Source organism: Elgaria multicarinata, chromosome 3, assembly GCF_023053635.1.
Source record: "Elgaria multicarinata webbii isolate HBS135686 ecotype San Diego chromosome 3, rElgMul1.1.pri, whole genome shotgun sequence".
In the NCBI taxonomy this organism is placed as follows: domain Eukaryota; kingdom Metazoa; phylum Chordata; class Lepidosauria; order Squamata; family Anguidae; genus Elgaria; species Elgaria multicarinata.
Window position 1 is genome coordinate 917,103 of NC_086173.1, and position 23,515 is coordinate 940,617.

At 45.3% G+C, this 23,515-nt stretch overlaps 1 protein-coding gene across 1 annotated transcript in view; it reads right to left on the bottom strand.

Moving 5' to 3' along the window:
* TRPC4 (transient receptor potential cation channel subfamily C member 4) overlaps positions 1–23,258 on the bottom strand; it is a 47,962-nt gene extending 24,704 nt beyond the window's left edge. The window contains exons 1-3 of the mRNA XM_063123017.1: positions 22,880–23,258; positions 7,640–8,158; positions 3,993–4,329 (exon numbers count right to left, since the gene is read on the bottom strand). Coding sequence (XP_062979087.1) covers positions 3,993–4,329; positions 7,640–8,158; positions 22,880–23,257 — 1,234 coding nt within the window. The 5' untranslated portion in view covers position 23,258. The remainder of the gene's footprint in view (positions 1–3,992; positions 4,330–7,639; positions 8,159–22,879) is intronic.
* Between the last annotated feature and the right edge of the window lie 257 nt (positions 23,259–23,515).

A 23,515-nucleotide genomic window follows, 5' to 3' on the forward strand; every position in this document is an offset into this window, starting at 1 on the left:
CAAGAGCAAATTCAATTTTAGCATTTCTGTAAACCGCCCAGAGAGCCCTGGCTATGGGAGCGGTATATAAGTGAAATAAATAAATAAATAAATAAATAAATTCCACTCCAACAATTTGGAGTGGCAGGATAGAACTCCTGTGCATACAGCATAAGCCGTCATGATACAGAGTATTGCCAGATCATTTTGCATTATTGGGGAGTGGAGGGCAATGCAAACTTGTAACATGGTTCCCTTCCCACAAACGTAACAAAATTGATTGTTTTTTAATTTCTATTTCAGTTCTGGAGTTATACCATGGCCCATACTGGGCTTTTCTATCATGACCCGAAACACCCCTCCCCTTTTGCTATTTTTTTTTAACATAATATGATTCAGCCTGAAGAAAAATTCTACAAATCTTGCTGACTATTTTATAAGGTTTTGGTTGGCTGTAACTCCTCATAAAGGTATCCTGACAATGTTTTCATGTTTTCCCCTTATTGTTCTAGTGGAAGAATATGGGTGCAAACATTATATAAATAAGACCTGTTCACTTCAAAGCTTTATTGTAATTTCAAAATCATTCATTATCTTTCCAAAGTCAATCTCCCTTGTACGTTCACATTCAGTAGACACAGTAGCTGGATGGCTTGGCTGTTCTTTACCCCATGATGAGTGCTAGGTTGCTGAAACTTCTTTCAGTCTCTGCTGGTGTACAAAACCTCCCTAGGGTGTGACAGCGATTTTCCAGCAGTCTAAATCACATGGACAGCCCCACCCATTCAGAAAGTCATCCTTTCCACACAGAGCATAAACAATGCTCAAATGCCTGCTCTCTTCATAGAATCCCAGGAACTGTAGTTCTGTGATAGGGCTAGGTTCTCTAACAGAGAATCTCAAAACTCTCATCAAATCATAGATTCTTAGGGGAAGCTATGACTGGTAAGGCTATGAAACCAATTTAAAGTTGTAATGTAGACAGGGACATGTGAAGTAACATCTGAAGAAGAGACAATGATCTGTCTTGGGCTGTTCGTTGTGCTTCTCTGAGAACAAATCATCATTGTTTGTTTGAATACATCGTTAAGTAAATTTTCGGATGTGTCAGGTTGATTAACAGCAACCCCAGCTGTCAAATGTCAGCTATTATATTTTTTTAAAGGTCAACTCTTTTTAATTGGACTCAACAGATATACTTATTGGAAATGTGTCCCTATGGTCCTACTGAGACAATTTCCATAAAACATTTTACTGCATGATTATAACATACAACCTGCATTGTTTAAAATGATCCTATCACAGATTTGGATAACTTTTGCTTCTGCAGAACACATAAAATAAAAGTGCAGAATTGTTTGAATAAGCAATGGACCAGACCTATGACTAGACTTGAATTCTTCCTTTCCTTCTTGCGGATTTTTTGTCAATGGCAACTCAGTGCTTGTCAACCAGTTCAGAAGAAACAAACACATCCTTTGCCTCAAAGCAAAAGGCAGCCACCGGCTTGGAAGCTCTAACTGGCGTCAACGGAGCTTCAAAAGCTCCACATCATTATATTTTATGGTTTTAATTATGCACTGCCCAGAGCGCCTCGGCTAATGGGCAGTATAAACATGTATTAAATAAATAAAAGAAATAAAACTATGCCACGCTTACCCAACCTGGATTACCAGTTGGATTACCAATGGCCAATGCTGGCAGGGAATGATGGCAGTTGCCTCTGAAGGGCGCTCAAGGTTGCGGACGGTGTGGCATTATGCAGCAGCCCAGTGGTCCTTTCCTCTGTGTGGAGGAGTCTGCTTTCCCTTCCAGTTCTTTTTTCAGCACAAAATCACTACATTAACTTTTCACCCGTGGGGTGTGAATTTGCTGTTCTTTCTGTGTGCATTTTCCATTCATGTGCACTAGAGGCAAGATGCAACTCACACTAACAACATCCCACAAAGGCAGTAAAGAAAGACAAACTAAGGACAGTGAAGTAGGACATCTCCCAGAAAATGGGGCCTGTCCTTGGTAAATGGAGATGGTTGAGTGTACATGGTGACAGGGACAAGGAAGAGTCCAATATATTTTCTGACAATAAATCAGTCAACTACGTAGTTCCTAGCTGCTCTCTCCCCAAAGTAGAGGGCATGTAAACTTTTTGCTATTCCTGCTTTTCTTTGGTGGGAGGACATTGGGGAGGTAGAGTTTCTGGTTGCCATTTTTTTCCTTATGGATTTTTAAAAAACAGTCAGACCTTCTCCAACGTTTAAAATTAAAAGCTCTGACCTCTGGAGCAAGTCCTCTGATTGTCACCATGTTTCCCCACTCCCAGCAAGCCTTGGTTTGCTGGGAGTGGGGGAAGATGATGATAGCTGCTGTAGCTATAATTTTAAACACAGGAGGGGGCAGGGGCAGAGGAGGAAATGTCCCCCAGGCTGCCCCTCTCACAGGTAGTGGTTTTAAAATATTTTAAAAAGAAAAATAATAGCTGCTGCCCTGAAATGGTGAAGCCACTTCACCCCTAAATGGCCACCTGTATTTTGTGGGTCTCTTCCCCACACCCTGCTCCCAGTGTGCCTCATCTTGGGGGTAAACTTCAAAACCAGGGGGAAATGAACTCAGCCCCAAAATAAATAACGATAAATTCATGGAAATTGACAGATGCTGACAGTCACATCCGAATCTTCAGCAATCCCAGATGAGTTTTGCGACTGCCAGCCCTAAGTGATGTACAGTATGTGATCATGTGCCCACTTGACAGACTTACAGAGATCTGAGTGCTGAGTTTCTCATTTAAGTGACTGTGAACGATCAGAGCTGTCTCTCTGAGTTTTTGTACGTTCATAAAATGCATCTGTGCTTATCAACAGTCAGATGTTGACATTGAGCATATTTTGGACAGTTGCCGTAACTGTAGTGTGTTATGTTATTTCCCATCATGTCTTAAGAGGGAAAAACTGCTTGTTTACACCACTTTCCTCCTCCCTTTTAAAAATAACCTTAATTTGAATTGATCTACTATTACCTTAGATCAGGGAAGGGGGGAGCCTCTGCCCCCCCATGAGTCCCCCTAACTGGCCTGCAAACATCTGCCAACATCTGCCTCTTTGAGAGGTCCCACCCCTCTGTCCAAGCAAAAGTTCTTTTCTCTGATTCGCAGCTGATTAGAGAGGAACCCTTTCCCCTGTGCCAAAACTGCTAGAGGGGGGAGTGTTCTTCTCTGATCTGCTGATCAGAGATGAGCCCTTTTCTCTTCTCAGTGCTGAGAAAGGGAGCCTGACCCCTTCCCCCACTCACGCCTTGTCTTATCGTTCCCATTGAGAGAAGTTTATGCACTTCTTTAGTGCTGCATTAATTCGGTTCTCTGATGTAGTGTAACTCCGAAGCTGTGCAGCTGCAGACTTGTGAATAAGGAGCTGCGTTAATTCAATTGTCTGATGTGGTATTAGCTCCGAAGCTGTGCAGCTCCAGAGTTGCTAACAGGGAGCTGCATTAATTCGGTTCTCTGATGTTTTGTTAGCTCTGAAGCTGCACAGCTCTGGAGTTGGGAGCTGCGTTAATTCAGTTCTCTGATGTAGTGCTAACTCTGAAACTGGGGCTGGTGCGATACACTTCAGGGTGGACCTTATTTGCGCTGGTGGGGTGCTCTCATGGGGAGCCAGCATTGTGGTTTAGTTACTGCCTATTCCCATTCTTAAAACTATAGTGGCAAGGGGAGCCTGGACAGCGGCAGGTAACAAGCCTCTCTCATTGATGACTTTGGTTCTACTCCGCTGCCCTCCCGCACCCAGAAGTATGTTTTTATGGCACAGAAAAGCCAGGTTTTAGGGGGCGGCTGGCTCAACCATGTAACATGGATGGAGCAGAGCTGATTTCAGCATACTGTGGAGAATAACAACGATGCTAGTTTAGAAGGAGAATTCTGATCTGTTCCAGTGCTCTGCTTCACATTTCATTTGGAAGGATGCCGGCAATTATTGAATAATTCTACAATTTGACTGTATTTGCTTTACTAATAGATTTACCCAGGACCCACGGTAATATCATCCACTCGACGATAGTAGGCGGAGGCCCCTGCATGTTAAGATCAGACCTGTCAATGTGTTGAGAGGCAAGCAACAGGAGGAACAAGAAAGTCAAGTAGGATGCCGTATGGCAGATAAATTTGATGAACGGTTTCCTGATGAACAGCCCCAGCGGGCTCTTGGGAGCTATCATGTAGCAGACAGAGAAGACGGGGAAAAGGAATCCAACGATGACGCAAGTCAACATCTTCACAGCCCAGTGACGCCTCCTCCAGCCTGGGAACTCATCGTACCAGCGAGAGGCAAGGAGTTGTTGGCAGTTTGGTTGGGCAACAAACTAAAGAAAAAGAAAAAGAAAAGTCAACTTCCTTCCATCTTGTACATCATTATCTATTGCAGCCTTTTCCAAACTGATGCCCTCCAAGTGTTTTAGAGCACAATTTCTTTCATTTCCAACCAGCATGGCCATGGGCTGAGGATGGTCAAGCTGGCTGGGAATGATGGGAGTTGCAGTCCAACACATTTGGAGGGCACCAGGTTGGGTAAGGCTGATACAGTGTATAATTTTAGCAGGTGCAATGCAGCTTTGCTCACCAGCTGAGTGAGAAGCTAAAATTCCCTGTATGGCAAACTGAAATGGTCCCCTTTTATGCACAAATATTAAAAGTGCAAGAACCTTGTCCTCCATGGAATCTGGTCAAGATATTAAGAGAGGACCGTGTCCTAGCGGTGTTGGATTCATCATAGTAATACAGTAATGGGAACATCCATATCTGGAGTCTAGGCTCCAGTCTAGGACCTGCACAGCCTCACCTGATTCAGTTGTCACAGGGAGATAGAGCTGCGTATCATCAGCATATTGATGGCATTTAGCTCCAAATCCCCTAATGGCCTCTCCCAGCAGCTTCATATAGATGTTAAATAACACTGGGGACAAGCAGCACCCCATAGCTTAATTGCCAAGGGGCTGAGGAATGGTCACCCTATGTTACTCTCTGAAAACGACCCCGTAGGTAGGACCACAGTAGCACAGTGCCTCCGATACCCATCCCATGGAGTCAATCCAGGAGGATACCATGCTTGATGGTTTCAAAAGCCGATGAGAGATGGTATCAAAAGCTGATTTGTCCTGGATCTCCCATCAACCAGCTTCATGGGATGTTCCCTGGTTCTAGTATTTTGAGAGAGGGAGAAAAACATCTCCCTTTCCACCTTCTCCATACCATGCCTAATTTTGTACACCTCCATCATGTCTCCCCTTAGCCTCCTTTTTTCCAAGCTAAACAATCCTAGTTGATGTAACCCACCCTCATTGGGGAGATGCTCCAACCCCTTAATCATTTTAGTTGCCCTTTTCTGCACTTTTTCCAGCTCTATAATATCCTTTTTTAGGTGTGGTGACCAGAACTGTACACAGTATTCTAAGTGTGGTCGCACCATAGATTTGTATAAGAGCAGTACAATACTGGCCGTTTTATTTTCAATTCCTTTTCTTATAATGCCTAACATGGAGTTTGCCTTCTTTACACTGGGTGGACATTTTCATCGAACTTTTCCACCACAATCCCAAGATCTCTTTCTTGTTTGGTCACAGCCAGCTCAGATCCATTAGTTTATACTTGAAGTTTTTGGGGTGGTTTTTTTATTTATTATTATTTATTTATTTTATTTATTATTATTTATTTATTTAGAATATTTCTATACCGCTCCCCATTGAAAAATTTTGATTACAAATTAGTGGGACAAGACTTGCCTTTGCGGAAGCTGTGTAGATTCTTCTTCAGCTGGACATGCCATTTATCCTGGGGTCAGCTTGTGGTCAACCAGGGACGACCTCTTAGTTGTCCTGGGATAAATGGCACTCCACTTATCCCAATTTTCCCCACAGTCCAGGGATGACCCTGGGAAAAAACATGCCTTTCTTGTTTATCTCCCTCAAACACACACACTGGCTTTATGAGCAAATGCAAAGAGGAAGCAAATACAAACCCACAGAATTCTCTCCAAATGAGTCCCAAGCATCCTAAGAGCTCCATCAAACGTACTCCCCACTCTCCCACTTTGAGTCCGTGGTTTCCCCCTTCGTTTCTTTAGCGAGTTGAGCACTGGGCACTTTCATGTCTGTGTGTTGTTGCGTTATTTCAGCTCATGTGTGTGTGTGTGTGTGTGTGTGTGTGTATATATATATGTGTGTGTGTGTATATTATATATTTCTGTGCAAACACAATAGTACAGCAGCCTGAAACTGCGTAATTAAGGTAAAACAACACACTTTGCTTTCCCCATAGTTCATATTAAACAATATAAATAAAGGGAAAGAATTTCAATTAGCTTTTGGAGAAGTTTGTGGTCAATGTTGGCATGGCATTGGGAAGCCGATGCTGTTCTGGTCAGGAAACATAGACATGCCTACTCAGGAGTAAGAACCATAGAGTTCAACGGGACCGAATCTGGGCATGGGTGGGGGAGCCCTCACTCACTTTCTTTGCAGGGTGTTTGCAGGGTGTTTGGGCGCCCTCCCTCCCTCCCCCTTCACAGTTGAGTGGAGAACCACCATCCCTCCTCTTTTGCCAGGGAGAGTGAGACCCCCCCCCTTCGACACACACGCCCCAACAAAAAACGGGATAGCGCAAGGACAGCAATGCACGGGATGGCGGAGTGGCTTTATTGCACACTAAGGGCAAAATGGACTTTCCCTGTTCCAAGGACACGCTGCAAAAAACATATACCAGGCATGGCAAGAGTGCAGTGGAACTCTAAGTGGAATTCCAACGAACCCTTATCAATTTGGCTGTTGTAAGAACATCCCAGCATTTTAACAGTCTATAAATAAATTTTAACTTGGTGTTTTAAAGTTGTAATTTTGCATTGCTGCTGTTTTTATCTGGTTGAGCTTTTATATTGTATTTTATATTATGGTTTTATACTGTTGTTTTATACTTTGAATGTTTTTAATTTTTGTGAACCGCCCAGAGAGCTCCGGCTATTGGGCGGTATAGAAATGCAATAAATAAATAAATAAATAAATAATGCTCAGTTATTATTCCCATCACCCTTAATCCCCTTAATCCAGGAGACCATTTTACAAGGCAAACTTGTAATTTCAAACCTAGTTTGTTCTTATGAAAGTATTGGACAAGTGTGGGTGATCGAAGAAGAACACAAGATGGAAACCTTCCAAGATGACTCCACACTTTATTATTATTTTTTCAAAGTGATACCAAGTGTCCGATTTCTGTATCTTTACTTACTTCTTATTACATCATCAGGATACATTTAGATGTATCAACTGTTTGAAGCAAGGCATGAATTTAAACAGTTAGTGAACAGAAAATGCTCCTGCCCTTCTAATGGTCTTGATGATCTACTAAGCAACATTATTTGAGATGAAAAAACAGCTAGCACCACGGCTGGGTCTCTGATGTACTGCAATATTTAATTTTCTTATATCACTAGATCCTAATCATCTATTATATTCAATCAATTTTTTAAAAAGAGAGACAATTATTTATTTATTTACAATATTTATATACTGCTCCGCATTGAAAATTTCAATGCAGAACAAAAGACCTCAGCAGCAATTTATCTCATTTGAAGTGTATATTGTCTATCCCCAACTATTATGTCACACAGTTCTGCACACTTACCTCTTTCTGACGGTACTTAATTGCCAGTTTCAATCTAGCCAGATCATTACCACTCTGTTCCTCTATTAGGTTGTTATCATCTCTGTAGTTAAGAATAATTTCCAGTTCCCTAGAACTCCGTGTCTGATCCAAGAGATCTTTTGCAAATTGCTTACATTGCTGTGACAGTTCTTCATATTCAGATTTAAACTCATTTTCCACTTTGCTCAGTTCCTGAAGTTCCCAGCTTAACTGGAAAGCAGTAAGAAAAGGATCCTCACTTGACAGGGCAATCAATGATGGGCTTGCAAGAGCTCTGTAGATATTTAGCCTGGATCGGGAATGGCGGAGGCTGTCCACATCCGAGCTGGAGACGCACTCCACACAGTTACAACGAACTTCATGTGGTCTGGGGACTGAAACACCCTTCTGTACTAAAAGTTTTATGATCTCATAATTGTTTGTATGGGCAGCCAGGATAATGGGTGTAATGTCTGGTGTAAATTCTGAGAACTGCTTATCCAGAAGTATGGGTGGCACCTGTGGGGGGGAATGAAATACAATTAGATTGGATAATCTTATCTATAGCTCAACGGCAAGAGACCAATTATATGAGGCATCTTCGTGTGCTGAACCAAAGGATGCTTTGAGAGAGTACAACCCCATCCAGAACAGCATGAACACCATTGGCCTGGATAGATGAACCACCCTTGAACAGCATCTCCATCTTATCTGGAATGAGCTTCAGTTTATTAGCTCTCATGCTATCCATTATCAAGTCCAGGCCTGGATTCAGCACTTCCATCACATTACCTGAATCTCATGAAAATGGGAAATAGAGTTGGGTGTTATCTGTATGCTGTGACACCTCAACCCAAATCTACCCTGTAACTCGGGTTCTTGGTCACATGAACCATACATAAGTGTCTTCTTTGCACACATCCACAATCAGATGTGTGGACACTGGAAACGGGGCAGGCAGGGTGTGTGTGTGTGTGTGTGTGTGTGTGTGTGTGTGAGGAAACATGGTCCTGCTTCCCTTCCACATGTAGGGCTAACATCTACAAAAAGCGATTATGGATGGAGAAACTATCCCAGTACTTCCTCCCTTTTTTATTGTGAATATCAACAGAACAGAACAGAAAATACATTGTGAAAGAGAGGAAACAAACCACACATTATATATATATAAGCAATATCAACATTTTCCCATCATATGCTCGTTAAAAAAAGAAAGTGAGTTACGGGGAATCCGCACGTCGTACCGAGACCGCTTCTAAGCGACCCCAGTGCAATGTGAAAGCGATCGTGTACCTTGGAAGAGCTGAGGAAGAGCCGTCCTTGCCGCCGCCGCCACCCACAGACCTCCTTGCCGGCTGGGACGGAGAGCTCGGGGGAAGAAGGCGGGGTGGAGAGCTTCTTCTGCTCTCCACCCCGCTTTCTTCAGCCGAGCTCTCCTCGCTGGCCGGCGAGGAGGTCTGTGGGTGGTGGTGGCGGTGGCAAGGACGGCTCTTCCTCGGCTCTTGCAAAGGCAAGTTACATGATCGCTTTCACGTCGCACTGGGGTCGCTTAGAAGCGGTCTTGGTACGACGTGCGGATTCCCCCTTAGACATAGGTTTCAAGAAAAGCAGACCATATATCCATGTATTTATTTACTCACAAGTTGCACCTATATAACACCCGTTCAAAAGTTGATAGTGTTATTAGGTCCTCAATTCATTTCATTATGAGAGGTGTGAATTTGTCCTTCCAATGTGCTAATATCTTTTGGCTGTCATAAGGTCTCTGAAGATCCATCTGCACTGACCATGTGTTAACTTCCAAGAAGCTGGTAGGTAATTTAGGAGGACATGCACATTGCTCCATATTACAGAGTGTTTTAGCACAATGTTTATCCTTATTATAACCTCCTCCCAAAAAGGGGCGACTACGGGGCATTGCCAGAACATATGAGTTAAATAAGCATTAGATGCATTACATCTCCAACAGTTGTTCAAGTTAGACAGACCCTTATTGAAAAGGTGTTGTGTCCAGTGAACCTGGACGAAAAACATTTGCTGAATAAGATGTAACCTCAAGCCCATAGAAGCTTCAGATACAGATGCTAGAGCAACTGTCCATTGATTAGGCAAAATAGGACACTCCAATTCGCTGTTCCAATCCTGTCTTAAACTATGGTTATCATATTTATTTACTGCTACTAAGTTGTGGATTGACATGTCAGTTCAGCTGATTATAAGTGTTTCTAACAGGGCTGGAAGCTCTGAGGCTATAAAAGCAGCTGGACCAAACCAGTAACCTCGTTGATATCAAAATATTCAGCCAATTCAGCAGAGATCTGAGGTTTAAACCTCCCATCATTTAAAAGGAAACATTAAAACACCAAAGGTACCCGAAGGCCTTGGAAAGACAGAACTGTAGCTCCAAGCATACTGTATCAATAGGTAGAACTAAGTGAGACACACAGGAAGTCAGATGGAAGAGGAAGTCAGGGACACTTAGGGCGTTATTAGATGAGGCTGTAGCGCGCGTTACCTTCCGCAGTCGCGTCGAGGCTTCCAGATGATGTTCATGAGGATCCGCCGTTATCCTGCGGTAAAGCCTCGTTATCCCGGCTTTAAAAAAGTGAGTTCAAGTGCGCCTTTTCCTGCCGGCCCGCGCTAATTCAGAGTACGTGTGGGAGGATGTGAGGTCACTGCGGTCCGCACTGGTCAGGAAAAGGCGTGCTAAGGGGAGTGGCCAGTGGCTTCGGTCAAGCCGCGTCCGCCATTTGCGCCCAGCCCGCCAGCTGGGGCAGCGCGGCGGAGCGGCTTTTTTTTTTATTTCCACAGTGACAGTTTGCGCAGGAACGGAGGACCGGAAAAGTGGCTGGTGCGCTGCTGGGGATGGCTGGGGCATGTGCGCCTGTTTTTTCTACTGCAACCTCTGCGTGGGTCAGTTTTCGGAAAGCCGGGCATCCCACAGTCCGCCTTCATGGGAAGTTGGTGACTCCTTGCGGTGGGCAGCCACCGTGGCCACATAATGGCGGTGCTGTACGCTGCCTGTTGGTGTAGGTACCAGGCTGGCAGAGGGCAGAGCTGTTTGTGGGCTGCTGCCATGGCTATGGCCAGATGTGGGTTGGCTCCTTGGGATGGGGCAGAGGGCACAGAGGCGGTCATCGGTGGTGACACCTCAGAGGCATGATGGGAGATGTAGGCACAAAGTGCCCATGCAGACGATTGACCTCGGGTCATATTACACCCGCCACGACCCCCATCAGGAAGTGAGCACATCAATGTTGACCCTCAACAGCACCAGCAGCACTTCAGCTGGCACTGCCACTGCCGCCGCCGGCTCCGCCGCTGCCGGGGTCAGCGGCAGCATCGCTGACGGCTGCGCAAGTTTGCGGTCTTTCGGACTTGCGCAAACCGTGCGGCAAGCGGAAAAAAAAAGCCGCGGCAATCAGGCCGGTGTGGCTGCGCAACTGTGCTCGTGGCGGCAGCAGCACAACTGGCACAAACTTCCGCCACAAATCGAAGGCAGGTGTGGATCATGAGGCATCACGGCTGAATGGGAAAAGCCGCTTTCACCACTCCTCAACGACGGAACACCCGGTAGGTCTAGCAAAGCCCTTAGACTTTGATTGAAAGAATACTCGCCCACTCAGGAGGTGACACAGCAGTCAGTGACTCAGCACTCACAGGAGTCAGTCAGGGCTGGAGAGAAGCTAGTTAGGAGAGTATATGTTTGTTTGAGGCAATAAAGGCTTTATTTTTTATATAATACTGCATTCCTCATTTGCAACAAACCCATCTTTGAAACACATACTGGGGTGTGGTCTGAAATGACCAATGTGTCAATCCTGCAAGCCTTTATATGCTGCAATAAAGAAGTGGAAACCAGGAAGTAATCTAATAGAAGAATCCATTCCCAAATTAAATGAAAAAAGAAGAGGAGAGTCGAAGATGTTTGATTTCTCGGTTTCCATGCTTTATTCCTCTGTTTTAGTAATATTCTTTATTCCACCTTCTAGTGTCTCCATAAATATTACTGAGATTTCACCTTCTGACAAGTTTCCAGTTAAAACCATTGCCAACAAAAATGAAAACATACTTAATACTTATTCTCTAGCTATTGTAATATAGACTCTGGAAAACAAATCTCATCTCCTGGTAATTTTTGCTTACAATTCCATAAGGAAGAACAGAACCTGGCTTTGTCTTTTTACAGTAATTGCTCCCAAGTGCCGAGAGAGAGAGAGAGAGAGAGAGAAGTGTGATTTTAATTTTATTTTTCCAGCCAGTAAACACAGCACAGAGGAGACTCAATCGAGACATTCTGGGAGTAACTATTTATAGTACAGGTGCTGTTTTTAAATTAGTTACTAATGTTGTAAATATGAAGTGATTCTCATAACGACATGTTTCCAGTTTAGCTCACAACGTTTTGAGAAGATTCCAGTTCAAATAAGAAAAGATTGTACTATATTGTACCAGAAGACAGATTGTTGGCAACAACAAAAAAAGACATTTGGAGACTTAGAGAGGATATATGAGGAAAATCTTTGCACAGACAAGGGTCCTATTATGAATAGGCCTTGGCCAAAACAGTTTGATTGAGTTGATTTATCTCCCAAACAGTGCAACTTCAGAGGCCAAAATGGTTGCTGAATTTTGGGGATGGAGAGAAAATTGGCAAATTGTTTCAGGGGAGCTGTGCCACTTAATTTGCCACTTTTCCCAAAAAAAATAAAGGGGGGGGGAGCAGCACAAGCAAGTGCTCTCTCTCTCTCTTTTTCCAAGAGGAACGGTGAGGTGCCGGACGACTGGAGGAGGGCTAACATTGTCCCTATCTTCAAAAAGGGCAAAAAGGAGGAACCTGGGAACTACAGACCAGTCAGTCTGACATCCATCCCTGGGAAAATTCTGGAACAGATTATAAAGAAGTCAACCTATAAACACCTTGAAATCAATGCGGTGATCACTAGAAGCCAACATGGATTTGTCAAGAACAAGTCCTGTCAGACAAATTTGATCTCATTTTTTGATAAGGTAACCTCCCTTGTGGACCGTGGGAATGCTGTGGACGTCATATATCTTGACTTCAGCAAAGCTTTTGACAAAGTGCCCCATGACATTCTGATTAACAAACTAACTAAAACTGGGCTAGATGGAACAACTATTAGGTGGATTCACAGTTGGCTACAGAATCAGACTCAAAGTGTATTTATCAATGGAACCTTCTCAAACTGGGAGAGGCAACGAGTGGGGTACCGCAGGGCTCAGTCCTGAGCCCAGTGCTCTTCAACTTTTTTATTAATGATTTGGACAAGGAGGTGCAGGGAACGCTGATCAAATTTGCAGATGACACACAATTGGGTGGGAGAACTAATACCCTGGAAGACAGAAACAAACTTCAAAGTGATCTTGATAGGCTGGAGTGCTGGGCTGAAAACAAGTACATTGTTGGTGCTATATATATATATATATATATATATATATATATATATATAATACAACAGAATGAAATTTAATAGGGATAAATGCCAAGTTCTACATCTAGGAAATAGAAACCAATTGAACAGTTACAAGATGGGGGATACTTGGCTTAGCAATACTACAAATGAGAAGGATCTTGGAATTGTTGTAGATCACAAGCTGAAAATGAGCCAACAATGCGATATGGCTGCAAGAAAGGCAAATGCTATTTTGGGCTGCATTAATAGAAGTACAGCTTCCAAATCACATGAGGTACTGGTTCCTCTCTATTTGGCCCTGGTTAGGCCTCATCTAGAGTATTGCATCCAGTTCTGGGCTCCACAATTCAAGAAGGATGCAGACAAGCTGGAGCGTGTTGAGAGGAGGGCAACCAGGATGATCAGGGCTCTGGAAACAAAGCCCTAGAAATATCTACATCTAGGCTTCTCCTGCACACTGGTGCCATTGTGCCAGCGTGCAGGAGAAGCCCTGCACTGGCGCTGTGAGGAAGAGCTGGAAGACGCATTCCGGACTTTCGGGAATGTATCTCCCAGCCCCCGCCCCCAGCACCGATCTAGGCGGCTCAGATTTCACTGCCTGTTTGTGGCAGCTGGGCCTGGCCCAGCCGCCCAGGACAGGGAGTGAAAACGGAGCCCCGCCCCTTGCCTCTCGTTGCACTGGTGCTGACCAAGAAAAGCCCCAGTGCAATGAGAGGCAACGGGTTGGGGGCTGTGAGGCGATGGGCTGGGGGCCGCCAGCGAGATCCTCCTCTGGAGAAGAAGCAGCAGCAAGAGAAGAAGCAACTACCAGTTAAGGTGTGTGTGTGTGGTGGGGGCGGTTTCCCATGTATGTGTGCTAGCAGTGTGTGTTTTGATGTCTGAATGGAGTGCATGGGGTGTTAGAGTGAATGGATGTGTGTGTTTGTGTGTTTTGGAGTGAGTGATCCTAAGTGTGTGTGTGTGTGTGTGCGTGTGTGTCTGCGTGCATGCGCACATGTGCTGGCAGTGTGTGAGTGTATTGATGTCTGAATGGGATGCCTGGTTGTTTTACTATGAATGGATGCATGTGCATGTTTGCAGTGTGTGTGAGGGGGCTGCAGTTTTCTGTGAGTTGGGGGGATGATTTGGAGGTGATATTCCTATTAAATAATGCATTTTGACCCATAGACCTTTGTTTCCAATTTGTTTGCTATAATTGGCATGATGTATATTTTGTAACAATGGCTGATAATTGTTCATCCTTCCTTAAAATCATTTTTAAAAAATTACAGGGTAGCCATCATCATCATCATCATCATCATCAATCTCTCTTTTCTTGCTCACAGTGGTTTTTCTAAATGAACATGATGGGCTTTGCCAAGTCATGCTGTCTTTTACTGATTCAGAAATTTCCTGACTATTGAACATGTTTCAAGTATGACTGCTTTTTGGATGTTGGCATGCATGTAGGTTTTCTCTAAATATATATGATGCTGGTGACTGCTGCTCTCTTGTCCTGTTCGTTTTCTGCAACATTTTTGTCATTAGGTATTGCGATGTCAATGAGGTAGGTGTGTTTTTCTTGGTTGTTTTTGACTGTTATGTCTGGTTGAAGTAGAAACAAGCTAAGAGGTGCTAGCCTTTAGTCCATTTTGTTCCATGGCTAAAATTTGCAGGGTAATAGTAGTTTATACTCTTTCTGAATGCTTGTTTGCTTATTTGTTGTACTAGATTTTTCTGTCTTTGTCAACTGCTTCATTTGTTCAGTGGTAGCAGTATGCTGAATCTGTGAGTATGGGTATGAGAAAGGTGATGGGGAGAGACTGTTAAATGTTAGGAAAGGTTAGACTATGGTCATCCAGTGAAGGATTTGCAGTCACAAAAGATATTTGAGGGAAGGGGAGACTGTATCACACAGAGTACAGCAAAAGCTACAATAGTAGGAATGAGTGAAGTTAATTTCAGATACATTGAATGTCTCACTTGTTCTTTATTGCAGTGATTTTAACATTAAGATGTGATGTAGAACAGGTTTGTCTTAATTGTGTGCTGTGAAATCAGACCTGTGACCAAGGCCATGTTTGGGGGCCTTGGGGGCGGACATGTTGGTGGGCACGCCCTCTTGGGGGCTGGGCATGTTGGTGGGCACGCCCCCTTGGGGGCTGGGCATGTTGGTGGGCACGCCCCCTTGGGGGCGGACATGTTGGTGGGCACGCCCCCTTGGGGCGGGCATGTTGGTGGGCACGCCCCATTGGGGGCTGGGCATGTTGGTGGGCACGCCCCATTGGGGGCTGGGCATGTTGGTGGGTGCTACGACACAGGCTCTGAACACCAGACCTCACGTCTGCCACCACTTCTTATGGGGCGACACAGGCTCTGAACACTAGACCCGGCCGAGGCTACTCCCTGCTCAAGCCAAGCACCACCGCTTGGTACGTCTGAGGCAAGGGATAAAGCCCACCTTCCTCCAAATTATGTGGAGAAAGGGGTTTAAAATGGAGAAGGATTTTAATATATATAATAATGTGCTGTGAGTTATATCTGCTTAGGTGAATGATTGTCAGACGTGGGTGTTATATGTGTAAACTTAAGATGATAAACGCCAAACAGACACGTGGGATTTTTGTGGTAGTTTTAAAAACAAACAATCAAAATTTATTTTTAAAAGTTCATAAGCTTTGTTTCAAATAACAACATTTAAAAACCTTTTTGAAACCTTTTATACAATCTTGTCACTCTCACATTCGCGCTTTCCTTTTTCTCACACAATCACTCTTGAACTTTCTTTATTATCAGTATTGATGAATATACTTCCACTACGTGCACACCACACTCTAAAGACACCACTCACTACACTGACTCTTAAATTTCTCAGAACTTAAGTACCATAAATACAAAGAGCACTACAGACTCTAAGAGTACCTAACAAGTCTCCCTGGAAAGGTTTCCTGAAAAGAAGAAGAACAAGAACAAGAACAGAACTCACAATCCCCGCAGTCCTTCCCTTATATACCACTCCTCCCCCCTCCCAAGACATTCTAACTCCGCTCACTCAGGCCAACGTTCTAAAAACTACAGACTTACAAACTGCAGACATACATTTGGAATTGACTTGTGGGGTGTAATGCCACAGTGGGCACGCCCCCTTGGGGGCGGACATGTTGTCCTCCTTTATGGTTTCCAAAAGAAACAACCATGTTGTCCTCCTTTATGGTTTTGCCCTGCAATTTTTTTTATTTTATTTGTTACTTTGTCTTGGGAATCTCTGCAAGGTCTCTGGAGGCATGGAGGTGGCTCAGTGTCCACTCAGCTCACTGGTCCACCCCTTCCTTCCCCCTCCTCCTGTCTGGCCACAGCGACCAATCAGGGGTTGCTATTGGCCAGGACACACTGGAGGCGCAACACTGGAGCAAGGCGGCTGACAGCAAATACGCCTCTGCGCCTTGCTGACGGGAAAAATCATGGTAAGTAGCCTACTTTTTAAAACCGGAGCTTCCGGGATTTGCTCTGGATGGCTTTGCGTTGGTGGCTACATCATATATAGATGACCTGCCGCCACTGCAGATCCACCCTGGGGCAAGCCCCTCATCAAGAGAAGCACCCCATCTTCTGCACGGCAAATCCCTTATTACCCTTATAATGTTTAACACTATTTCACTGAATACAGGTGGTTGATTCTGTTTGGCCTATCAATAAGCAATATCTATACCATTCCAAACACTGTTAGAGATGTTTGATTACCCTTATGCTGCTGAGGATTAAAAAATCTCAAACACAGCATCCAAACAGCCTGCAGGGAAAAGAATTAACTTTGCATCCTGATGCCACTTCAAGCTTTACATAAAGGGCAAATCATTTGCCTCTGCCCTCAGTTACCAAGTGGACTGTTAAATACGCACGATTGTCACTTAATGCGTAGGATTCATTGCGCTGGCTTTTCCAGTAGACATTTTCAAAAACATAGGTGCAATGCCTGTTCTGGAATAGAAAGTATGAGTTTGCTTGTGTATTGTCTGACTGTTTTAAATTTTAGCCTGCATTATTATGACAGCTCAGACCAGATTCCTATAAAAGCAATCTCCACCCACCATCCATCTGTAACTATACATGCAAATCACAGTGAATGCTACGTGCTCGATAAATTGTGTCTCCCCAGTGGCAATGGTTCATTTAACTTGCTCATAAATGCTGGAATGCTTTGCATGGGTTTGATTCTGCTGTGCTTTTCGTAGTTTTAGGGCTTTTATAGTTTTAGAGGCTATCTGGAGAGTTTATCTATTTTTATCTTGAACAATATTGTTTAAAGTCAGTTTGATTTTGTAAGCTACTTTGAATGTATTTTTATATAGAAAAGTGACAAATAAATAACTAAGAAATATTTCCCAAGATACTGTCAGAATTACAGGCAATTTTTGAGGCATATTACTGGGCGGAAATGATATTGGAGGTGACTGGATCAATTCCTTTTCCATTGTTGTCTTAAATTGCATCATTCTCCTTTATTGCTCCTTTATATAGCTTATGCAACTTCCAAAGAGAAAAGCAAAATGTAAGTAACAAAACTGACTTTTTCCTGAATTATTGACACAAAACATTACTGATAACAGTATCTGAAGAAACCGCGTTGCATTCAAAAACATGAAAGTACCAGGGCCGCAGCTGCTACACAGTTACGTATAGTGATAATCTAATTCACATAGTAAATGGGCACTGGACACAGAGCAGCAGACCTTATGCAAGGTGCAGGTGAGCACATGCAAAAAAAAAAAAATAAGGGAATCCCAAATTCCTTGGAACCTGAAAGAATCCATCCCAATGAGATGAACTCTCTGGTCAACTATGGCTTCAGCTAGACCTACTGGGTCTTGCGCGACGGAGGGGTGAGGATCTCGCGATATTTTTATCGTGAGAACTCCCCCTCTGTTTACATGTGGCGTGGAACAACCTCAGAGGGAGAAGACGTCATGCCCGCCATTTTGGGTTCCCCCCCCCTTAACGGAGATGAGCGCACGAGCACTCGTGCGCAAAAGGTAAGTTTTTTAATTTTGAACAATTTCCCTGCTCCCCACCCACCCCACTGCCGATGGGTGCAGAGCTCCTAAGGAGCGCTGTGCCCCATTTGTGGGCCCCGGCTCCTCATGAGTAACTGCAAAGAGCTGGGACAAACTGCAACACCCGCACACATATTCCGTGGTCTCGGGATCAGCCCGAGACCGTGGAAAAAACGGGCTCAAAGGGTAGGGCAAGATCCCAGGGAAAGGGAGGGATCTTCCCTCCTTGCTCCCGGGATCCCCTGTGTGTCATGTGGAAGCACAGGGATGATCCTGGGGATCGCCCTGGGATATTGCCCCATCCAGCTATGGCCTATATCTTGAACCTTCAAATAGGTACCTTCTATGGTACCTATTTGATTTAATAGGTACTGTTGTCTTTTTCTCAATATCTTTGCCAGTGGATTTGCCCTCGGGATTTCATTTATTTCTACACTATTCTTCAGCAAAGCCTCCATGGTTGCTTATAAAAATAGCCAAAATGCAAAAATCAGTATAAGAAATTACAGTATGTTAAAGTACAGTAAAAACCCAGACGGAGAAGCGATGGTAGGGAGCGTGTTAACCCCCGGTGTGAAGGGAGCTTATTGTATTCTGGCAGCCAGCGCCCCTCCTGCCTCACTTTGGGCTCCCTGCTCATTCTTCTTTCTTGCATGTCCATGTTCAGCCTCACCTGCTCCTTTCACTTCATTCCATTTTCAGCATCTACCAGGGCTCCTGGGCAATGGAAGACTCGCCCTGCCACTTCACTGGTTAAAGGAGCCCTCAGTTCTTCTCTAAAGTTCTCTAAAGTTTTCTGCAGTTTCTGCACATAAGGAGGGGTGTGTGCACTCCATTTATTTATTTATTTAAAAATCATATTCTGCCACTACAAGAAAAACTGGATTTTGTGACCTATGCAGAGTACACAAAATGGAAACACAAATAGAATGCAATTCTATCATTGCTTTCATGGATTGCAGTCCTATATATGCTTAACTGTATGTCTCATTGAACTCAACTGCTATTCTGCCTCTTCTGCTCACAAGGAGAGTCAAGGGGCCGAACGATGTGAATAGTATGCATTGAGTTCCCTTATACATAGCTTATTCTGCAAGTTTGTGGCTTTACCGCATTCATTCTGCTTCTTCTAGTTAGGGCAGAGTCAAGGGGATACTGAAGACCCTTCCCAAATCACAGGAGCTCTTACTCAGCCCCTCTCTCCTGGTTCCTGAGATTTCAGAAAGAAATGTTCTAGAAAGTGTATTCTGTGTCCAGTGTTACATTCTGTGCTTTTTCTGCATGACTGAAAAACTATGGCATGTACAGAGCCCCAGAGTAAAGCGTCTCATTGGTTTTGCAGAGCCCGAGGGTTCATAGTAGCCAGTGTGGTGTAGCGGTTAAGGTGTTGGACTGGGAGTTGGGAGATCCGGGTTCTAGTCCCCACTCAGCTATGGAAACCCACTAGGTGACTTTGGGTCAGTCACAGTCTCTCGGCCCAACCCACCTCACAGGGTTGTTGTTATGAGGATAAAATGGAGAAGAGGAGGAGGATTATGTATGCCACCTTGGGTTCCTTGGAGGAAATAAGGCAGGATATAAATATAATAAATAAATAAATAATGGGTTCTTTCAGTGGGGATGAGGGGATTGTTGCTGCTGTTTATTCAGAATTAATCAGTGGAGGGTGTTATTGTTGTTTATTCAGAATTAATACAGGAGTTTGGGATCACAGAAAAGTGTTTAAGGACTTGTCTAAAATTATAGGATGCAGAACAGGTAATGTAGTACCTTTTATCTGAATGACATTTTAAAACCGGAAGTTGAGAAGAGGACACACGGAGGATCTCTGTCATTACCTCCTTAAAAACGAAAAGATAATAAAAGTTGGGGGTGGGGAAAGTAAAGGGAAAATCTATTGTTCCTCTATTATGTTCGGACTGCATGGCAATACAGTGATGGAGAAAATAGTAAGAAGGGATGATACACTGAATGCTTTCACAGTACAATATTCAGCATACAGCTGTTATTATGCAATTGCAGAAATGAATTCTATGTTTTACTCATCTTTCACTACTGAATCTGCAATGAGAACAAGATAGCGTAATTAAATGTTACTGTATGCACTGTGAAAAGCCTCCAGACATTTCAATGCGCTGTTCATTTAAATATTTTAACACAGCACTGATAATGTATGATAAGAAAAGAACAGAAACCTACATGTTTCTAATACTCTTCATAAAAATGTGCTTGCGCAATGTCTAAAGATCCTGAGCTTATATTATGTCTCCGCTCCCAGGGCACAGGAAGCAGAAAATGAGCAGAAGGGTTCTAGATGCATGTTCAGCTGCTCTGTAATCATTAGGGCTGGTGCACCCCCTACCCGAATTGCTTCGGATCCTGATCTGGACCTTCCAGATCGGGCCCGAACCGGTTCAAGTTGATCTGGACCTCCCCCGATCTGCTCCGAAACCTGATCTGGAGCAAGTTCCAGAGGTCCGGATCAATATTCGGCCCCCATTTTGCCACCCTTCCCCACTTACTTGCCTCTGCAGACAGCAGAGGCAGGTAAGTGGGGAAGGGAGGACAGAATAGGGGCTGAATAAGCCCCCCTCCCCCCTTACCTGGCTCCGCTGTCCATGGACCACAGCGGCGGCAGAAGGCGGAGCCAGGTAAGACCCCCTCCCCCTCCCCTGGCTCCATCACCACCTTAGTCCTGGGCCACAGTTGAAGCCACCACCCGGACCGGGGTGGACACAGGTAAGCCCCCCCTCCCCCATTACCTGGCTCCACTGCTGACACCACATGGACTGTGGCTGAGTCAGGTAAGCCCCCCTTCCCCCTTCCCTGGCTCGGCCGCTGTCAGGGGCAACAGGTGGCGGCAGACAGGGGAGCCAGGTAAGCTCCCCTCCCCAATTACTTGGCTCTGAAGCTTCGGAATGGTCCAAATTGCTTCGGACCATTCTGAACCACTTTGGGCCAATCCGGACCTCCCCTGATCTGCTCCGGAACCAGGCTTCGGAGGACTGGCTCGGCCTGCTCCACTTTGGATACGGGGATCTGTAATGGAGCGGAGCACACCCCTAGTAGTCATAAGCAGCACTCTGTTGAGGGCTTCTATGACTGATAAGGGAACGCATTTGCTGCCTACTCAGTGCTGCTCAGCACCTGGCTTATGGCCACAATCCCCATTTCCAGTCCTCCCACAACCACCACCTTTCCCCCAATCATAACCAAGTCATCTTTCATGGCGGAGACATGAGCAGTGTAGGGCACAGATCAGATTGCCATAGTGCTCGAGTATATGGCCTCCACTCTTCTGCCATGACACCACTTACGGCTGAGTAGACAGGTATAGGATCGCACTGGAAAACATGCCTTTCAATATGGCCGTCTGGTTCATTTCGCACCAAGCCTGTGCCCCCTCCCTCATCTCATCTCACAGTACCCAATGGCTGCCTCCTCTCCAAGGGCTCCAGCGCTCAAACTCCTTGCACCAGAAGTAGGAGCAGAGATGTGCTTGGGAACCGGGGCAAGTGCAGGCTGTTTGATGCCAGAAAGCCTTCAGGCCAAGTGCAGCCCATGGCGGTTTTCCCACCTTGCCTGCCAAGCTCCTTCCTCAGCCCCCCCTCCTCTCCCAGGCTCCAGAAGGGCTTATCCCTGATCAGCTGTAGGACAGAGACAAGCCCTCTCTCTCAGTGCTGGGAAGGGAAAATGCTTCTCCACCCCCCACCCCCGCTGCCAGTTTATCTTTGAAAACACCCTTTAAGTCACCAGATGTAGTTAAACACTGGCAACTTATTCAGACCAGGTAGCCACACTGAAAACAAAGCTATGCCTTTTCATGGAGTTGTTCATTCCCAACAGAGAAACCTTGATGCACCGTGGAATTCTATATTTGTCTAATCAGAAGTAAATCCTATGCGACTTACACCCAGGGAAGGAGGCACAGGATTGCAGTCTTCGTCCCTTAAGAAGTAGTTGAAAAAACAACACAGCAGTGACACAAGCAAACTGTGGTACTTTAGGCGCCCTTCATGGGCAGGGCTGTTGATTAGGGATGTGCTCCGCTTCTAATCGGACCGGCGAATTAGAAGCGGAGCGGGGGGCTTCGCCTGCCCTTAAGGCGGAGGTGAAGAGGATTGGGGGGCCGGCGGAGCGTGGCGAAGAGGATCGAGGTGAAGGCGGATCCTTCGCCTCGATCCAGAGCTCCGCCGGAAAGGTAAGTGGGGTTTACCGGGCCCTGCTGCTGTTGCTGTCGCCCATGCGGCGACAGCAGCAGGGCCTGGTAACCCCCCCCCTCCTCTCCCTTACCTGCCTCCGTCCACGGTCCGTCAGCGTCTTCAATTGAGCCTGTGGTTCCAGCAGGAAGCCTGGGCCGCTTGCAGCCCAGACTTCCTGGTGGAACCGCGGGCTCAATTGAAGACGGCGACGGACCGCGGACGGAGGCAGGTAAGGCCCCCCTCCCCCTTACCGGGCTCTGCCGCAGTTGCCGCATGGGCGGCGATGGCGGCAGGGCCCGGTAACCCCCCCTATGGGGGGGGAATGGAGCTCCGATCCAGATCCAGAGCTCCGAGCGGAGCGGAGTGGGCATAGGCGGAGTGGGGGCGGGGCGGAGCGGCCCGATCCGAAAAATGGCGGATCTGCAAGTGAAGCGGAGTGGGGGGTCCATGCACACCCCTACTGTTGATTAAACCTTCCTGTGATCAATCCTACTGGTTCTCTGAGATGCGTCAGGGAGAGGGTGGCAAAGGACATTGACACTACTTCACAAGCTGGAAGCTTCCCCCAAATACCTGCTTTTCTCCACTGGGCTTCTTGTGGTTCAGCAGCAGCTCCACAGCTCCGACCACCTCCTTTCTGATGGCGTGCAGCAAGGCGTCCCCAACATAGACGTTAAAGCTCAAGACCAGCTCTATGAGCTCCAGGTTCTCATTTTCTATTGCAATGAGGAGAGCTGTTCTTCCAAGAGGGTCGATACAATTAATGTTGATCTTGAAATAAATTTCTGCTTCTTCCAGGGCTTGCTTCACACTGGCATAATCTCCTTTTTCCACAGCATTCAAATAGGCTTTCTCAGCAGGTGAAAGCTCAGATTCCGCTCGTACGATGCGAAGAGGGATACGATCTCTGTAAGGGGCATTGACACTTCTCTTGTAATAGAACTGGGCCATAGTTTATACCACCCAAATCATGTCTCTCTACAATAGAAAAGAAAGAAGTCATCAGTTGCACATTCCTGGAACGCAACATAGTGGGTGCATCAATATTGTAGCAGCCAACTTTCACAGAAATAGCAGGGTATACAAGGGGGGGGGGGAAATGTGATGGCCTTTTCATATGACTAATGCTTACATTAAAGAAGCTTAAACTTAGGCCTCAGCTAGACCAGGGGGTTATACCGCGACGATCTCGCAATTTTATGATTGTAA